The sequence below is a fragment of the Urocitellus parryii genome, chromosome 2, assembly GCF_045843805.1.
Source record: "Urocitellus parryii isolate mUroPar1 chromosome 2, mUroPar1.hap1, whole genome shotgun sequence".
NCBI classification, from domain to species: Eukaryota; Metazoa; Chordata; class Mammalia; order Rodentia; family Sciuridae; genus Urocitellus; species Urocitellus parryii.
In genome coordinates this window covers 11,016,814-11,036,975 of record NC_135532.1, presented here as the reverse complement: position 1 = coordinate 11,036,975, position 20,162 = coordinate 11,016,814, and the positions used below count along the sequence as shown (strand labels likewise).

The window sequence follows — 20,162 nt, the reverse complement described above, 5'->3', positions numbered from 1 at the left end:
TTTTGTCGGTAATACAATAAATAATAAAGGCAAACTTATATCAATTCTATCCAAATGCATATTTTCCATATATGTTTCAATGATTTTTAATGCCTTTCTAGCTTCAGGCGTTAACATGCGGGGTGAATTTGGATCTGATGGACCTTTTAAAATATCAAATAAAGGTCCTAATTCTCCTGTTGGTATGCCTAGATAAGGCCTTATCCAATTTATATCTCCCAATAACTTTTGAAAGTCATTAAGTGATTTGAGTTGATCTACTCGTATTTGAATTTTTGGTGGACGGACCATGGTTGAGGATAATAGAACTCCTAAATAATTAATTGGAAGATTTAATTGTGCTTTATCTATTGCTATCTCTAGATTATAATTTTTTAATAAGTTTGTAAGCGTGGCATAACATTCTAGCAATGTGTTTTTATCTTTATGTGCCATTAACACATCATCCATATAGTGAAATATCTGTAGTTCAGGGTTTTGATTTCTAAGTGGCTGGATTGCTTTATCAACATAAATTTGGCACAAAGTTGGGCTGTTAGCCATCCCTTGAGGGAGTACTTTCCATTCATATCTCTGATCAGGACCTTCATGATTCAGTGCAGGGATAGTAAATGCAAAATGTGGACTATCCTCGGGGTGAATTGGAATTGAGAAGAAACAATCTTTAATATCTATAGCTAGAACATGCCACGTTTTTGGTAAAGCAGACAGTTGGGGAATCCCTGATTGAGCAGGTCCCATAATAACCATCTCATTATTAATGGCTCTTAAATCTTGTAATAATCTCCATTTACCAGATTTCTTTTTAATAACAAAAATGGGAGTATTATGGGGAGATACGGAAGGTTGTATATGTCCTTCCGCTAATTGCTGTTTGACCAGATCATGGGCTACTTGTATCTTTTCTTTAGTTAGGGGCCACTGAGGAACCCACACTGGTCTTTCTGATTTCCAAGTAATTTTGATTGTCTCAGTGGCCCTTTTTGAAAACCCAATCCATGTTTATCTATCTCTTGATCTACTTGAATTGGTGCTGTTATATCTTGTTCTTGATTTTTTAATCTCTTTTCTTTTCTAAAGCCTTGTTTTGCCCTAGTAGTGGGCGCGTTAGGATTGACGTTATTTGTTAATGTCAATCCTAATTGATCTAGGACGTCTCGTCCCCATAAATTTATGGGGAGATGGTCCAATACATAGGGCTGTATAGTTCCTTCACATCCTTCAGGATCCCTCCAATCTAATTCCATTGCACTTCTATGGGGATTAGTTGCCACTCCTAGGCCTCTAAGCGTTTGGGTCGCTTGCTGTAATGGCCAATGTTTAGGCCATTCCTGGCGAGATATGATGCTGAGGTCAGCGCCTGTGTCCAGCAGTCCATTAAAATCATGCCCTTGAATATTTAATTTTAGCATAGGGCGAGAATCTAAATTTAAAGATAGCATAGCCCAATCTACACCTGTGGAGCCTAATCCCTTGGAACCTCTTTCTACATTACAACTGGAAAATTTATCATGTAGGCTTGGTATTATTAATAACTGTGCTATTCTATCTCCTGATGAAATTACTGATATACCTCTTGGAGAACTAGCTATGATTTTTATTTCACCCTCATAATCGGGATCAATTACCCCAGGACTTATCATAAGTCCTTTAAGTGTAGAAGAACTGCGTCCTAATAATAAGCCTACTGTTCCCTGGGGAAGAGGTCCTTTTATTCCTGTGGGAATGATTTGAACTCCCATCTCTGGAGTTAATACTGCTCTGGCAGAGGCACAGATGTCCAACCCTGCGCTCCCTCTAGTCTGTCTGATGAGGGATCTGATGGATAATGCGTCCTGGGCACCACCTTGATGGTGCTGCTGGGTTCCTCCATTGCCCCTTATATTTGTGGTTTTGGGCCCCGGGGCATTGGGCCCTCCAATTCGTTTTTTGACAACGGGGCCTGATGCCTTTCTCCACGATATCGTGGGTAGACACTTGGTCTTTGTCCATTTTTTGATAACGGAATACCCTCTATGGTGGTTTGAGAATGGCATTCATTAGCCCAATGTCTCCCTCTATGGCATCGTGGGCAAATACCCGGGATTCTACTCTTTTGATACCTAGCTTTGTTAAACCCTCCTCCTATGGGGCAATTTCTTTTAAAATGCCCTTCTTGATTGCAATTATAGCATGTTTTTGGCTTGGTACTTAAAGCCTGTTTTACTTCAGCTGCCATGACTTGTCCTTGTTCATTAATGTCTCTACATAATTTAATATATGTGTTTAAATCTTCCTGTTTCCATGGTCTAATGACCTCTTTGCAGCAACGATTTGCTTGATCGTAAGCCAGCTGTTTTATAAATGGCATTGCCTGTTCTGTATTTTCAAATGTCTCAGAGGCTGCTTCAATAAGTCTAGCTACAAAGTCAGCGTAGGGCTCATTAACTCCTTGTATTATCTTAGATAGTTGACCTTGAAAATCCCCTTGTCCCTTTAAAGTTTTCCATGCCTTAATTGCATTTATAGCGACCTGAGCGTATACGCCAGGATCATATCTGAGCTGTTGCATTTGCTCTTGAAACTCCTCTTTTCCCAGTAACATTTTCAGGTCTCGTTCAGGGTAACCTGCTTCTGCATTTCGCCTAGCTGTCTCCTTGCAAAATTCCTCATTGGCAATTTTCCATAATAAATACTGTCCTCTATTTAGCACAGAATTACACACGTTAGCCCAATCTGCTGGTGTTAAGTTCCAGCCGGTAATAGATTCGACCATACTGACTGTGAAGGGAGCGGCCGGGCCGTAGGCTGCTACAGCTTCCTTTAATTGCTTTATTATTTTGAAATCTAAGGCACGGTAAACTCGTTCTTTTTCTTCTCCCTGCTCAACTACAGGGCATGCTAGTTTTTGGGGTCCCGCCTCAGGATTCCGTTCATCATCTATGGAGGCAGGTAAAGCTGTTGGTTGAACTATGCCCTCTGGTGGTGGAACGGAGTTAGTAGCAGCCTCCCTATCTGACGACCGTTTTTTCCCTGAGCTTGCCTTGTTCAAATTTTCTTCTATCTGACTAGCTTGAGAGACCTTTTGTTTTGCTTGACCTAATATGTTTTCTGCCATGGCTTGGACCTCTAACAATTTACTTAACAGTTTTTCAGTTTGTTTTTTACTAGATTCTAATCTACTATAAAGGTAACGTAACCCAATAAGATAGGATAGAAGAAAGCCAAAACAGAATGAAACAGAAACGGAGAGGAGGAAAATGATTATGTCAATTTTCTCTCTCTCAGGGCCGAATAACTTCAAACCTTGAGTTAACCATTTATCCCAACTCGTCTGAAAAAATTGTAAGGCTAGAGAGCCTGAAATAAGAGCAGAATAAATCAAAACAGAAATACCCATTCTGTCGCCTTTCCTTAGGGGCGAGCGATATTACTCACCTTTAAATTTTGGGCGTTCCCCGTACGGGCCACCAAAATGCCGCAAACTGCCCGGCCCCGGGCCGGCTGAGTCCCGCTCCTGCTGCCGAGCACTGCCTGCGGCACCCCTGCTGAGCGATCCCCTGCTGAGCTGTCAGTGCACGCGGGCTTGCAATCTTGCAACCCGGTTGGGCACAAAAACACAAGCCAGTCAAACTGAGACAAAGTTTTATTTAGAGAGAGGCCGTGTGCGTCCCCTAACAGGTGGGTCTGCCACGTGTGTGTTCTACCTGAGCCGGGGGATTTCCCCTTCCCCCGGAACACCCTCCTACCATCCTTTCCCAACCAATGGGAACTCTCCCATTACAAGAGTGACATGAGTAACCTGAGTCCTGAAAATGGGCCCAGCTAGACAGCATGAGTCCAATTACCATATGAATGTGAATTGCTGGCTGGCAGTCATAAAATCCAAAGGTGCCTGTATCAATATTTTTGCTGTGGCTCCTAACAATTTCAAAGTTGTAAGGCATAGATTGGGAGAAAGAACAATGGAAAATGACTAATCAGTTAACATCGGGTTACTTCAGGTCCTTTTTTTTTTTTTTTTTGAGAAAGGATTAATTCCAGAGACTTATCACGTCAATTAAAACTGGCCTATTTGTGAAACTCAACTGTTCTCTCTCTAATGCTGATCTCTGTAAAGATCGGATAAACAGCTTAGTTGAGTGCAAACCTTTGGCATGAGTGTCTCTTTTAGTCTGCTCCATGGGGCCTAGTGTAGGAACTTAGTCCAGAACAATGGCCTCTGAGTTTTTTCTTTTCTTTTATTTTTTTGGTATTGGAGATTGACTCCAAGGGGGCTTAACCATTGAGCAACATCCCTGGGCCCCATTTTTTAAAAAATGTTTTTTTATTTGTAGATGGACACGATACCTTTATTTAAATTATTTATTTTTATGTGGTGCTGAGGATCGAACCCAGGACTTCCCACATGTAAGGGGAGCGCTCTGCCACTGAGTCACAACCCCAGCCTTTTTATTTTTTTGAGACAGAGTTGATTAGGACCTTGTTAAGTTGCTGAGGCTGGCCTGGAACTTGAGGTCCTCCTGCCTCAGCCTCCTGAATTGCTTGGATTACAGGTATGCACAACCGTGTCTGGCTAACCTGTGGTTTTCATTTAACACCTACAAAATCTGGTGTGGCATTTACTCTTATAGCCCATTTGAATTTGGACTATTTCGAATTAGTCCCTTTTCAAGTGCTTAGGAGCCAGAAGTGGCCAGTGACTGCCGAATTGCAGTTCTAGAGCACAGATTGTGCTGTGGAGTTGGTTCCACCTTGGAGTGAAGGCACTGACCTTTTGAACCCTGTGCTAGTTCTTTGAAGTAGGCTGGGAGAGGGTTTTCAGTCTTGATGGAGAACTCCTATGTAGTAGAGGAAAATGGTCTTAGTCAGGGAGCAGTGTGAGCCATTTGTCCTCAGCAGAGCAGCAGGGAGATGCCATACTACTGTGTGAGGGGTCTGCATGGGCAGCCACAGTGTCTGCTAGGAGGAGTGGCCAGGCTGGGAGGCAGAGCCTGGACAGTCTTGGGATTTGACTGTCCTGAAGGTGGTGTTCCCTATGGCTTTGGCAGCCAGTGAAGACCAGTCAACGTCTGTTTAAAAGACAAACTATACTGTAGTGACAACCTCACTCCCTCCTGTGTCTTTAGAGGGCATTCCCTTAAAAGGTCCCTTTGGTCTGTTCAAATGCTGAAATCAATATTCAACCGAAGGTTTTGAGCATGGAAGCCAGGACCTTCCTTCATCTGGAAGCTTAGAGCTGCAGTGTTAGCTTGTGGTCACCTTGGTAAGGTCATCTTATGGCTCCATTAACTTGCAGTTTTGAGGACAGGTTCCTTCTTGGAATTGACGTGTCCATAGAATTGTTTTAGTGTCATTCACCTGAAGGCTACTGTGGCTATGTCAAGAGCTATAGTAGTTTGGGTTTTGGCAGAACTAATGCTTCAATTGTTCTTTAAGATAACTGCAAGTGGATTTACCAGTTTTGCCTGTGATATGGCCACATGTTGAATGTGGGACATCCTGGGTCCAGATGCTGTTTTATCATATCAAAGAATGTTTGTTTCCCTGCTTGCAGTGACTAGAAGACATGGATCCATTTTGTCTAAAAGTTGTACCATTTCTCTCATCTTTTGGTTAACAGTTATTGAATGATGACTATAACACACATGCACCTGTGCTAGGCATTTTATACATTCTTTTTTTTTTTTTTTTTTAGAATTTTTAATATTTACTTTTTAGTTCTCGGCGGACACAACATCTTTGTTGGTATGTGGTGCTGAGGATTGAACCCGGGCCGCACGCATGCCAGGCGAGCGCGCTACTGCTTGAGCCACATCCCCAGCCCATTTTATACATTCTTATTTAGTCCTCATAATGGCATTATGACCTAGGTAAGTGCTATTACTATCCCCATTTGCAAATGGGTTAATTTTCCTGTATACCTAAGAAGTGCCAGAATCAAGATTCTAATTCAGACTAGAATTTGAGTCTAGGCCAGAGTTTTTTTTTTTTTTTTTTTTAATTTTTTAGTTGTAGGTGGACACACAATATCTTTATTTCATTTCTATGTGGTGCTGAGGATAGAACTCAGTGCCTCACATATGCTAGGTGAGCATTCTACCACTGAGCCACCACCCAGTCCTAGGCCAGAGTTCTTGATGTCTCCTTTCTGCTAATGGTAACTCACCAATGGCTGTGATATAATTTTAAGAAAGAAGGGGAAGGCTGACTACTCCTGTTTGATTTTTGTGTATATCTTACCTTCCTACACTGCCCTCCCCAACTTTGTTTGTAAAAAGACTCATTTGATCCTTTTAACAGCCTTTCTTGTGAAACAGGTGGAGGCTGGGGCCCAGAGGAGTGATTTGCTGCTTGTCTCTCAGCTATGAAGCTGTGGAACTGAGACAGCCCAGGTCTTGAGATGGGGGTCTTGCCACTTTCATTGCCATCCTGTTTGCAGGCCTTTCCACTAAGTGTGGAAAATACAGGAGATTGTCCAAGGCAGGAATCCTTGGCAGTATGTTTTTGGGAGAACAGTTTCCACACCTTGGCATTTCTCCTCTATGACAGGCTTACAGGTTGTTATAAACAGAGTTGATTTAAGTTTTTTTCTCAGAACTTTGTTGCTAGGAATTAAATGAATTTTGGACTGGGCTTGTAACCAGTTTCTTACATACTTAACAAAAACAACAAATGTTTAAAATTCTGTGTAGAGGTCCAGATCAACAGATTTTTACTAACTTGTTCCTTGCATTTTAAAAATAAAACTTTATGTTCTGGTTTTACCAGAATTATCTAATTTTTGACCCATCATTTTTTTCTTCTCCTTCCCTTTCACTGGCGATTGAACCCATGGGTTTTCTACCTCCCAGCTACATCCCTAGCCAGCTATTTATTTATTTATTTAGAGATAGGGTCTTGCTAAGTTGCTGAGGCTGGCCTCAAACTTGTATGGATTCTCCTTTTTAAACTTCCATTAAGATCAGCCTGGAGTAAACAAAAGAAAGAGCATTTATGGGGCTGACTCTAGGTAGTTCTGACTCTGGTGAGGGCTCAAACTCTTGCTAATAAGAAGCATCCATTCCTTTTAAAACTTTGGGCCACATAATTGCAAATTCACGTGTACATGGGCTATATACTTCCTTTTTTGATAATGGCAGCAAAATGTGTTGTGTATTAGATCTTCAGAATCAAATATTTTCAAATAGTAATAAAAAGATTCCAAAAACATTTTTGCTCAATTAGGGATACTGGTACATCGTCTTCTGTGTTTTGGCCAGGTATGACTTGGAATAGATTTGATTGCATTTTAAGAACTGTGTGGTATAGAAACTTTTCAGTCTAGTTTTACATTATTGACACTTTTCTATAAGTAAATATATACTTAGATTCAGCTAACCCAAATATTCCTCAGAATTTGGTTACTTAAAAAATTCTGAATTGTTTTGGGTTAGAAACTCTTCTGTGGCCAAGGTTTAATTTAATTTAGTTCATTCTTTGTGAACTAAAGAGCCTATACAACCTGAGGTGTTTATTCTGCATGTTATGTGGAAACTGAATGTGAAATTTATACTTATCAAAATTAATGATATTAGCTCTATTTCTGCATTTTTTCTTTCATATTTCCGAATAGTTCAGCAATGAGATCAGTGTTAAATTATCTTGGCCCCCAGTAAGTCCTCCAATGCTCTTGTATAGGTGTGCTAAGGTCTTGGTTTTTGAATAAAAGTGGTTTAGGTCCGTAAGGGACCTTGGAGAAAAGCCATTTGAGCTTTTACTTAGCAGAGAGCAGAGAGTTCCAAGTGGGTTGCTTGCTCAAGTCACAGGGGTAGTGAGGTTGAACCTGGTGAGTGTGATTCCTCTCTGAAGTTCTTTCTTACATGGCGATCTGCTTTCCTGGTTGTTCCTTCACCCAAGCAAAGGCGTCACTGTTTATTTTCATTTTCCATAGAGAATTAGAATACTGAAAATGTCCAGATTGTATTTTCTCTCTTGAAGACTCACATTTGGTTTCTGCCATCAGGAATCAGTTATACCCTTTGTTAGTGATTAAACACATATGTATGAGTTTGCTTTTTGTAAAAGAATATGTTGACATGTTACTGAATAGACCATTTTGTGGCTACAATATTAGGGTGAATTAGTGAGAGTGCAAAACTCTTGCTGTCCCATCTTACAAAACTGATAGAAAGCTGGCGAGTTATTAACTTGTGAAACTTTCCTAGTGCTGCTTTATAGCAGCACAAGTGTTGAAAAATTCCCAGGTAGTTTTTGCTTCTCATTATTCCTAGGGTTTGTTTTTGGCATTGGTTGAAGCTATAAACACATAATTTTTTTTGGGGGGGGGGGAAAGACTGTTATCTTTATGTTATTAAGTTTGCTGTAACAGTCAAGTTTCTAAATTATGCCTATTCTGTAGTGGGCAGAAGATTGAATTTTTAGTTGAAAATACAGAGAGTGGTGAGGCCCTTTTGGTGGTCAATTTTATAAAACTCCATATCTTCCAATAGACATTAATGTCAATGTGGGAGGTGCCATTATTTTTATTATCATGTAAGAGAAAATACTTCCAGAAGCTTTTAACAAATCATGTTAAATCTTGTAACCATTAAAGCCCATCCCTGTGATCTTTGAAAAAACTGAAGTGTTTGGGATTCAATTTCCTCATGAAATTAGGGATAGCACTCTTTTAGCTCATGGGGATGCTTGAAGGAATATATGAGACAATCTTGATCTTTAATAGGGACCAATTAACAGTGAACAGTTAATTTTCTTCCCATTCTAAGTTCATTATTATTCCTTTTTACTTGGTAGTGTAAAGGCTTTATTTTATACACTGTATCTTTCATGTCTATTACCTTTACTTTTGTATAGAGATTATATTTTGCAAAAAATGAAAAATAAAATGAAAAGAAAAAAGAAGAGATTATATTGTGCAATTTCAGTCTTAATATTCTTTAAAAATAATTGTATATATCTTTGGTGTTCATTTAAAAATGTTACTATAAGAACATTTTGTTTCTTATTTGAGTGATTTCCCTTGTAGAAAGTTGTAAGAGGTAATACTTGTTGGCTTTTCCTGATTTTTTTTTTTTTTTTTTAATTTCCAATAGCAGGGATTGAACCCAGTGCATGCTAGGCAAGTGCTCTGCCATTGAGCTACACATCTGGTCCTCTTTATTTTGAGACAGAGTCTTGCTAAGTTGGCCAGGCTGGCCTAAAACTTGAGATTGTCCTTCCTCAGCCTTCTGAGTAGCTGAGATTACAGACATGCACCAACATGCCTGGCTTTTTTTTTTTTTTTTTTTTCATTCTGGGGTTTGGCTTTCAAAGTGATTACTGGCTAATCAATTTTTTTAAACCTTGATTACAATTTTTTTTGGGGGGGTACAGGGGATTGAACTCAGGGGCACTCGATCACTGAGCCATATTTTGTATTTTATTTAGAGACAGGGTCTCACTGAGTTGCTTAGTGCCTCAGTTTTGGTGAGGCTGGCTTTGAATTAGTGATCCTCCTGCCTTAGCCTCCCAAGCCCTTGGGATAACAGGCATGTGCCACTGCCCCCAGTCCTTGATTACAATTTTTATTAGTCATTTTTTAAGGCTGAAAGCATTAAGATATGCTTTCTCCGCAAACAATAAATTAGAAGTAAATTAGTATTACTTTTATATTTTTATCAATAAAATCACTTTTGTGTAAGAAAAAACAATAAGAAGTCATGCTAAAGACATTGGCATATTAAAAACATTTTATTACTTTCTGGTCACTGATGAACTTCGTGAAGCTCCTTGAAGCCAAGACTGGTATTTTGTAAAGTTCTTTATGGTATGTGACATTTCTCACCTTGCTCTGTGAGTCCATGTTTGGAAAGACCTTTCTTCAGATTTGCTTAGTTCATTGGCTTATATACTTCTTTGGAGTTTTTTTTTTTTTTTTTTTAATACTAGGGATTGACCACAGAGGTGTTTTACCACTAAGCCACATCTCCAGCCCTTTTTGTTTTTTATTTATTATATTTTATTTTTTTGTGGTGCTGGGGATTGAATCCAGGGCCTTGTGTATGCAAGGCAAGCATTCTACCAACTGAGCTATATCCCCAGCCCCTGTTTTTTATTTTGAGACAGAGTCTCACTGAGTTGTTTAGGGCCTCACTAAGTTGCTGAGACTGGCCTCAAACCTGTTATCCTCCTGCCTCAACCTCCTGAGTCACTGGGCTTACACATGTACAGCGCCATGCCTAACTTTTGATGCCTTTGGTTTCATTTGTGTAAAGGGGATGATTCTGTAGTTACAATTTCCCTTCTATAATTATGTTGTACTGCTAATAATTACATATAGTGGCTGATAAAACATTGTTGCTAGAAGCAAACTGAAAGAAGTACTCTGAAAGAAATATTTCAAAACCCATTTAAGCATCTAATTTATTTCATTTTCTTTCTTTTTTCAATAGCATGCTCCACACTATTCAGAACGGTGCTTACTAGTGTCCCGTTGTCTCAGTTCAGTGGGATATGATCCTAATGAAAAAGTAAGTATTTAAAAACTAATGTTAACAGCTAAGTTTTTCTATGTTCAGTGGGGCAGATTAAACTTTATTAATACTGTACAATTATTTATTTCTTTATCATCATAAGTTTTACAGATTCTCAATCTGTGTTCTTCTTTTCATTGTGGTCCACAGCCTGAGTCCTTTAATTTTGTCTTTGTATCTATACCAAAACTTGAATACATTGGTAATATATTTCCTTTGTTTTTTAGGAGAATAAGTAGATATTATTCTTTGTTAAAGACTGGGCACTTGCAAGATTTTGTTCAAATTATTGAAGTTTTTGTTTCAATTATTAATATTTATGACTCATTTGGATTGAGGGCAATTAGGCATATTGAAAATTTTGGGACAGGGTAATTCCAACTAAAATCTTGATATATGATAATGTTTGAGCCTTGTAATAGGAGAGAGAAAGAGATTTAGAAGTGGTGATGGGAAATAAAACATCTTTTAGTCGTGATGTAGTCTTCAAAGAGGCAGAAAATTTTGGTCAAGAAGAGATTTTTCAAGATAAATGTCATTGAAGTGTAACTGCTGTGAATGATTAATCAAGAGTACCATATTACTGAATTGCACAGAACTACTTTGCAGATTCTTTTGAATCTGAAGATTTGAAAAAAGAGGAGTCTACATTTTTGCCATTCAATAGAAATATAACGCAGGGGTGGGGTGTGGTGTGGTGTGTAGCTCAGTGGTAGAGTGTTTGCCTTGGGTTGTATGCACAAGGTCCCGGGTTCAATCCCCAACGCCACAAAACTGACAAAAAAGAAACAGAATTTGAGATACAGTGGCAGGAAAAATATAAATTCAAATTTTCTATTTGCTATATTATGAAAATAAACAGGTAAAATTAATTTTAATATATTTATTTAACACCTAAAATCTTATCTCAACATATAACCAATATAAAAAGAATTAATGAACTGGGTATGCATGCCCATGATCCCAGCAACTTGATCCCAGGCTGAGGCAGGAGGATGGCAAGTTTGAGGCCAGACGTGGCAACTTAGCAAGACCCTGTCTCAAAAAATAAAAAGGGCTGGAGATGTAGCTCAGTGTTAAAGAATCCCTAGATTCAATCCCAATTAACGCTGCCCCCCCAATAAACTAAAAAAAACACTTTAGATTTTGTTTTTGAATGAAATCTTCTAAATCTAGTGAATCTTTTTGTACTTTTCTGGAACATCTCAGTTTGGCAACATTTAAAGATCTCTAGTTCATGTGGACAGTACAGGTTTTCATAGATTAGCTATGAGTGAAATTTACTGTTATGAAATCTATAGTTTGATCTAAAAACTTTACCACAGACAATTTGCTTTGGAGTTCATGTGTACATATGTTTGTGCACACAGTGGACCACCTCCTCCAGCCACTCCCTGTCTGCCTATAGTTTTCCCATTTGTAAAATGGGGATATTATCAAAACTGACTTCATAGACTTTTTTTTATCTTTTAGATTAATGAATAACTTTTTTTAAATACAATATAAAGAGAATAAATAACCATTATCTGATAAGTGAAATAATTCACAGAAGGGTTTGCCACAGTGGCTGCTTTATAGAAAGCACACGGCCTAAATGTTGCTGCTTAATATTACCCTTAACAATTCAGTTTTGCACATTTGAATTCTGAGGCTCCAAACCCCTTGATAGGAAGCGAAAACTGGTGCATTCTCAAGCCTCTCTTTCCCAGAGCTGGTGGGCTTGCCCATTGCGCTGTGGCCTTTCTCAGAAGTATCCAGCAAGTGACTCGGGGTCTGGAGTTCTGCTGTCACTCCTTCCCCAAGTACCCAATGGAGCAGGCCAGCTCAGTCCTTCTCCAGGTTTCTGGATGAAGTGCCAGCTGTGCATTTAGACCCCAGCAATGAGGATCTAAGCACAGGGAAGGAAGAAAAAGAAGTGGGGGTGGGTACAAGACACTGCATGAAAAAGCTCTCAAGAAATCTCAGGAGACTTTGCACCACATTTGTACAGTGAAGAGCAGCTGCTGTGGGTTCCCCTGCATCTCTTCCTATACCCAGAAGCCCCTCTGTCTTTAGGGACTTAGACTTCTGGTTTATACTTGTGGTTTTCATTTTCTTTTTCCTCAGAGTGTCTTTGGGGTGTCTTCATGTAACTCCACATGTAGAATGAAGTCCTGGCTTTTAAGTGGAATTTTTGTCCATCATCTGCCTTTTTGTCCCCCAGGTTTATCTGGACAGTTCCCCATACATGTTGTGTTTTGAGCTGTAGAAAAATGCCTTGTAGTTATTTGTTGTCGTCTTCTTCCTTCAATGTCACTTTCTTCACACATCCCGCCCATGCTCTCCCTTCTCTGTACCCAGCATCCTGGGCACAGCTTTAATGTAGCACTTAACATGATTTGTTGTGATTGTGTCATATTGTCCACTGACGTCATCAAGCATAGTTGATATTTACTTGTAACTGACGCGGAGGGGGAGTTTTAAAGTTGATGTAACTTGATCAGCATGTATGTTCTTGGATATGCGTGGTCCATCTGGAAGAATATACAAGAGACTAGTAAGAGCAGGAAACTGGAGTGCTTTTAAAATTCTGAACCATATGTTTCTTGACTTATTTAAAAGAAAATTTTTATGTAGAGAAGATTAATATGTGTTTGAGTTTGTACACTAATTGGTAATATATTAATAGCCTTGAGTAGAGATGATGTGTCAGGTGCAAACATATATTTTTGTTACTGGGAATTGAACTCAGTGGCACTTTGCTACTCATCCAGTTCTTTTTATTTTTTATTTTGAGACAGGGTCTTGCTAAGTTACTTGCTAAGTTGCACAGGCTGGCCTTGAACTGTGATCTTTCTGTTTCAGCCTCCTGAGTTGCTAGGATTACAAATGTGTACCACCATGCCCAGCCAAATATTTGCTTTGATACAATTTTTCCTGATTAGTCAGGGGCATACTCCTAGATTCCTAACAGTCTGGCATGTGGTTCCGTGCAGTAGAATAACAATAGTTGTAGCTAATGCTTGTTGAGTATATATTATGTGCTAGGCACTGTCCTGGGTACTTTCAGGGTGTTAATTCGTATAATTCTCATGACCTCTTATGGCAGATACTCTTATCCTCATTGGTATATCAAATGAGGGACAAGAAGTAGATAACTTGCCCACGGAAGAACATTCAAGAAGAACACGTGGGAGTTCTGAGGTTTTTCAGACTGGATAGTTTGGCTCCGACTGACTCCTAACCACTAGTTCTGCCTTCTGTACAGAAAGCAGAATGGGATTCTTCCTTAATCCTTGTAATTGGTCATACATATTTGCTTTAATGGTTGCTTAACGTGTAATTTACAGGAATGCTGTCTGCGGTGCTCTTCTCAGATGTAGTTGTTTAATGCTTCATAAAATTTCACAGTTTTAAATGCGGTTCGAGGAAGTGTAACCATTGTTTTCTAGAACTGTGCCTCCTGCTTAACAGGGATTTACTGTGACCACTTGGATAGGAAGTTTTACAGAAGTCTTAGGCCTGAGGTGAAAGCAGGTTATTTTAAGGGTCTCTGTGGTTCCGGGTTTTGTCACATTGAGAGCTTGCTAGTTTACAATAGCAGCTAGTCTCAGGTTGGTGAAATGAACCGTGTATGAGGTGAAGGTCAGACCAAGAGTTTGAAAGCCTTTTCCATTCTGAGATTCTGGACTTTCCCTGTGGTTTAACATGGTGCTTTAAGTTATAGAAGAGTAATATTTTAGAAGATCACGTAGAACTTTAACTCTTCTTTTAGAAATATAAAACATTTTTATGGTTCTGTCTACTAAACTTAAAACATTTCACTGACCCATGAATAATTGTGTACATATGTGCATTGCATCCATATTACTCCCAATTGTGTGTTTTCTTCCCTTCTTCCTTCCTTCCTTCCGTTTTTTTCTCTATGTTAAGGATTGGGGATTGAATCCAGGCCTTGCTCATGGTAGGCAAGTGCTCTACTATTGAGCTATATTCCTTGCCAATTGTGTGTTTTCTAAAAAAGAGATTAGTCAGCACAATTTTAGAGTTGGAAGAAAGCCTTATGGAATACTTATTCATTAGTGTACTATCAGTTTATGTATATGGAAGTTAAGAAATTGCTTAAGCCAAGGTTATCAGTAGCAAAGCTGGGCTTGAGACTTAGGTCTCCGGATACACACCAGAAGCATTTTTCTTATCATTTGATTTTAGCTGCTTCAAAATGTGATGATTATTCAGACTTAACACTGAATTCAAATGGTATGACCTACTTGGTCTGGACATCTTTGGATATAAGCACAAAACAACTCAGGATGCTTAGGACTTCCCAGACTTTAAAAAATAAAATTTAAAATAAAAATTTTAAGCATTTTTGAGTTAAAAGTTTTTTAGTTTTTTAAAGTATCATTTGAAGATTTGCTTTTGTTAAGAAAATTTATTTCCACTTAAAAATAAAGTAACCTAGTCAAGTCATGCTATAACAAAGTAATTAAGGTCAGATGATTTTAGTTATTTCTTGGTTTTAAGTGCACATATTATCCTAGAAAGTCGATGTTTCCTAGAATAATGTCCATTGTTGATTATGGAAAAAACTTGATGTTTTCTGGTCTCAAACAATTTTACCTTTTTTTCCTTCTTTTTCAGACTTTTGATAAAATACTTATTGCTAATAGAGGAGAAATTGCATGTAGGGTGAGTAGAATTTGAATTCTCTTTTCTATTTTACTCAATGAAATTTATTATTATTAAATCCCTTTAAATATGAATTACTATAAATAGATAACATTCATGTATTTTAAATAGGTTATTAAAACTTGTAAGAAGATGGGCATTAAGACGGTTGCCATCCACAGTGATGTTGATGCTAGTTCTGTAAGTATATTTTAGTTTAAATCTGAACTTAATTTTGAGTTACATACAACAAAAATGAAAGCTATTTTATTTTTTCTTGGCCTCAAAAATGCATATTAATTTTTAAAACTTAATTTTTCACTGTTATATTAAGTAAAATGGAAGTGTCATAATGTCATCTCTATGTGTCCTAATTCTTTGTTTTTAAAGCTTAAAAACCAAGAATAGACTAAAAAATTGCAAAGCTATTGCTGGTCAGCAAGTAGATTTAAGCAAAGCATGAGAAAGTTAGATGGAAGATTAATGAACTGTTTACACAATGCTCCCTTATGAAAGCACGTTTCCCCAGCATAACTCCAGTGTCACTAAGGGAATGCTGTGGTTGTTTAACCTTTCCTAAATGGCTGATGTGTTCAGCTGAAAGTTGATAAATGAGAGATAGGCTGATGCTAATTGGACATGAACAAAAGAAGGTATAGCATAAAGCAATGAATGATATATAATTTTATCTGGCATTTTTAACACAGCAGGCATTTTTTAGCTGTAATGAACTATGAATGAATAGAAAAAAAATCCCATGGGAAAAGAATGTAAATTATTGGAACTTTATGGAATGAAATATAAGTAGTTGTACTTTAATGTAAGTTGCTATTTTTCAAAAGTGTGCTTTTGATAACCAGACCTTTTGTTAATGTTAGCTTTTATAATATAGTAATTTAATACAGTTTTCAAGTTTTGTGATCTTTAAATTTTTGTTTTATCCAGAATTATGTTGTTGATTTTTGTCTTATTGTAATTCTCCTCCTTTTTAAGAAATAAAATGGAAATAACTAAAAACTAATTTCCCGAAAATAAATGCTAAGTATATAATTTATTTGGCACCTGCATTTAAAATATCTATCTTTTAATGAAAAGTAATGGAATATTTTGCATATGTATTGTTTGATATTCTTTTTTTTTTAACATTTGATTGTGGCTTCTTTGCAAAAAATCATTTAAACTATAATGGCTTTAATGGTAATTTATGTTCCTCAGATGTTCATCAAATAATGAGAAAAATGTTACTTTCATTAATCTGTTTCTTGATTGGTAAATTAAGGCATTTATTAACAGCAAATTCCTATAGGGAAAAATTTTGTTAAAGTCAACATCAAGCTAGTAATAGATTTAAAATTCATATGTCTCCTCTTATGTTTATTGTCAGTGTGTTAGCTTATGGGATATTTTCATCTATGGATAAACTGAGAGAAAAAAATGTTTGAATTGTAGGCACTGTTTTATTTCAAGACTAACAGGGACCTTTTGTTTATTACTTTTCCATATTAAAATGTAGTTAATTCTCTATGCTATGTTCTCTTGGAAGTGACTATTGTATGGATAGTTAAAAATCATTGACTTTTTTTTTTCTTTCACACTTACATTTCAGTGTTGGTGCTGTAGAATAATCTGTAATCTGTAGCATCTTCTGCAAAGTGTTGTCCCAAATAGCATTGCCAACTCTCCCATTCTTACATTTCTAGTTTTACATTCTGATTTAGACAAATTATTTTTCAGATTCTGTAAAAGCTAGTTTCAAAAGAGTTACTGTAAGTTTTTTATCTTTCTTATGCATGCCTTTCCCAAAGCAGATGTGAGAATTTTCTATTTTAAAGAAATTTGAGGCTGAAACTGATAGTAGATACATCAAGAATTATAATATATGATTTAGAATATGATTTCCCAGGCTCCATAGTAGAAGTACTGCATTCTCAGTCAAAACTCAACAGTATGAACAAATCAGAGAAAGGCATTTGGTTTCTGCTTCAGTGGCAAGAAGGCAGAAAAGGTGAATTTCTTTAATAATATTTTTCCTTCTTCAACACTTGATCACGAAGGTTTCCATCATATCTAATCAGCTTTACAAGATTAGTAATATGAACAAGCCAAGCTGTTCAAATGTTATCATTAGGATGTTTGTCATTAAGAAGTGAGAATTTAAATGTAACTTGGAGTTAAAAAGTTACATACTTTATATGTTGACTTCATAAATTGAAATGTAATTATTTATTGTAGTAGGGAAATACTACAAAACTTGACTGTGAAAGTTATTAATTTTTTGTTAAAGCAACTAATTTTTAGTTAACCAGGGAAAAATGTTAAGCTACTACTCAAGTAATACATCATACAAACAGGTAAAGCCAGTTGCAGAAATTGGTGTTTAATGGAAAAGTCATCTTGAAAATGATTATGTAGTTCTTCTGTCAGACCCTCCCTTCAGTGGATTCTTCAAAATTGTCTTTAGGATTCTTGGCTCTTTGTTCTTCCATGTGATTTTAGAATTAGCTCCCAGCGTTATCCCATCCCAACTGAATTTTTAGTGTCTTTTTTTAAATTTATTTTTTAAATTTTAATTTGTTATACATGACAGCAGAATGCATTACAATTCATATTACATACATACAGCACAATTTTTCATATCTAGTTGTATACAAAGTAAAGTCACAGCATTTGTGTCTTTATACATGTACTTTGGGTAGTGATATCCATCTCATTCCACCGTCTTTCCTACTCCCATGCCCTATTCCTTCTCCTCCCCTTCCCTCCGCCCTATCTGGAGTTCATGTAATCCTCCCATGCCCCCCTCCCCAACCCCATTATGAATCAGTATCCTTAAATCAGAGAAAACATTTGGCATTCCGTATTTTTAGTTTCTATGAACACAATTTCTATAAATGTACAAATGTTTTTGTGAAAATAGACTTTTATTTTTCTTGGTTAAATACCTAGGAGAGGGGGCTGGGATTTGTAACTCAGTGGTAGAGCACTTGCCTAGCATCTATGAGTCCCAGCCCTGCAAAACAAAAACAAAATTAAAACACCTAGGAAGGAATTTCTGGGTCATTCAGTAGATGAGGGGTTGGCAGCTTTTTTTTTTTTTTCCCTTTCTTTCTTTTGTTTGGATGGTAAATATATTTGTTTGGAGAATAAATATATTTTAGACTTTGAGCAGCTGCTGCTGCTGCTGCTGCTTCTGCTTCTCCTCCTCCTTCTCCCCTGACCCTCCATTTTTTTATGATATCTTTGGTATCAGAATGATCCTGGCCTCATGAGTTGGAAAGTTTTCTCATCTATTTTTTTGGCAAGAGTTTGTGAAGAATTGGTATTAATTCCTCTTTGAAGCCATCTTGGATGTATATTTCCAAGATGTAGTTTTTTCTTAAATACTAATTCTTTTGTTATAGATTTATTCATATTTTCTTTAGAGAGTAATTGTAGTTTGGTTCTTTCTAGGAATTAATCATTTCCATCTAATTTATCTAGTTTATTGGTATAAAGTTGTTTATAGTATTTCCTTATTATTTTTATTTCTATAAAGTTGTAGTATTTTCTCCCTTTTCATTCCTGGTTTTAGACATGTGAGTCTTCTTCTTCTTTTTTTTTCTTGGTCATTTGTCTGTTCAGGTTGTTATAACAGAACATCACAGACTGGGTGGCCTATACCCAGTAGAAATTTATTTCTTACAGTTCTGGAGGCTGGGAAGTCAAGATCAGGCAACAGCAGATTTGGTTTCCAGTGAGGGCCCCTTCCTGGATCACAGATGAAGCTATCTAGCTGTATTTTCCCATGGTGGAAGGGCCAAGATCTTTCTGGCATCTTCTGTGAGATCATTAATCTCACTCATGAGTTCTCCACTACTATTTAACAGTATTCTTAGACGTAATAGCACTTAGTCAAGAGCTATAAAATGGTGGACAGCAGGGCAAAATAAGAAGGTATTACTGAGTTCCGACTTGTACAGTTAACTGAATGACTCACTAGAAACAGAAAAATCTTATGGGAACTGGTTAAAGAATTATAAAGAAGCTGGACGAAGCTGGACGTGGTGGTGCATGATGTGGTGGTGCATGAATAGCTGAATCACAGTATGGACAATTTAGCAAGAATCTGTCTCAAAATTAAGTAAAGGAAGGGCTGGGGATGTGGCTCAGTGGCAGAGCACTGGCTTAGCATGCATGAAACCCTGGATTTAATCCCCAAAAGAAGGAAGAAAGAAATCTCTATCTTTAACTCATATATGAAAAAAATGTATATAATTTAAAACTAAAAAAAATCTAAATGAGATAAGAAATAGAACTTTAAAAAATAAAACTGGCTGGCCATAGTGTCATATGCCTGTAATCCCAATGATTTGAAAGGCAGATGCAGAAGGATTGTGAGTTCAAAGCTAGCCTCAACAACTCAGCAAGGCCCACAGCAACTTAGTGAAACCCTGTCTCAAAAAATGAAAATAAATAAATAAAGGGCTTGGGATATGGCTCAGTTAAGTGCCTCTAGGTTCAATCCCTGATACTAGTATGGAAACAATGCATATTTAAGACACAATTTTTAGAACACACATGAAGACTTCTACTTTTATATAGGAAGACCATGTATTTTAAATGCTAGTTATTACTGAATTAATCTATACATTTAAAAAATATTTATTTTTTTAATTATAGGTGGACACAATATCTTTTTTTGAGGGGGGGTGTGGAGTTGTTGAAGTCTGTTTATTTGTGTTAATGTAAAGCCTAGCAGCAATTAGAGTACAACCAAGAAAAATAGTTCAGACACTGTGATTTGTCTGGAGAAGGCAGCACTGGTGTTATTATTTTAACTTAAAAATTCAGCAGTATTTCAAATGTTCTTTTATAAGCAAAGATGCCATTCTGCCTCCTTAAAGTACTATAACTGATTCTTTCCCATAAAAGTCATTTACATAGTTTTAGCAGTTTTTGCATGAAATTATACTGTGTGATAAGCAGATAAACTTACTGATGGTCACAGTATCTTTGTTTTGTTTTTATGTGGTGCTGAGG

The 20,162-nt window shown here is 37.1% G+C and overlaps 1 protein-coding gene across 2 annotated transcripts in view; it reads left to right on the top strand.

Moving 5' to 3' along the window:
* The window catches only part of Pcca (propionyl-CoA carboxylase subunit alpha), a 356,906-nt gene that overhangs the window by 12,562 nt on the left and 324,182 nt on the right, over positions 1–20,162 (top strand). For both annotated transcript variants that reach the window (XM_026399302.2, XM_026399298.2), the window contains exons 2-4: positions 10,413–10,490; positions 15,117–15,164; positions 15,276–15,344. In XM_026399302.2, coding sequence (XP_026255087.1) covers positions 10,413–10,490; positions 15,117–15,164; positions 15,276–15,344 — 195 coding nt within the window. The remainder of the gene's footprint in view (positions 1–10,412; positions 10,491–15,116; positions 15,165–15,275; positions 15,345–20,162) is intronic.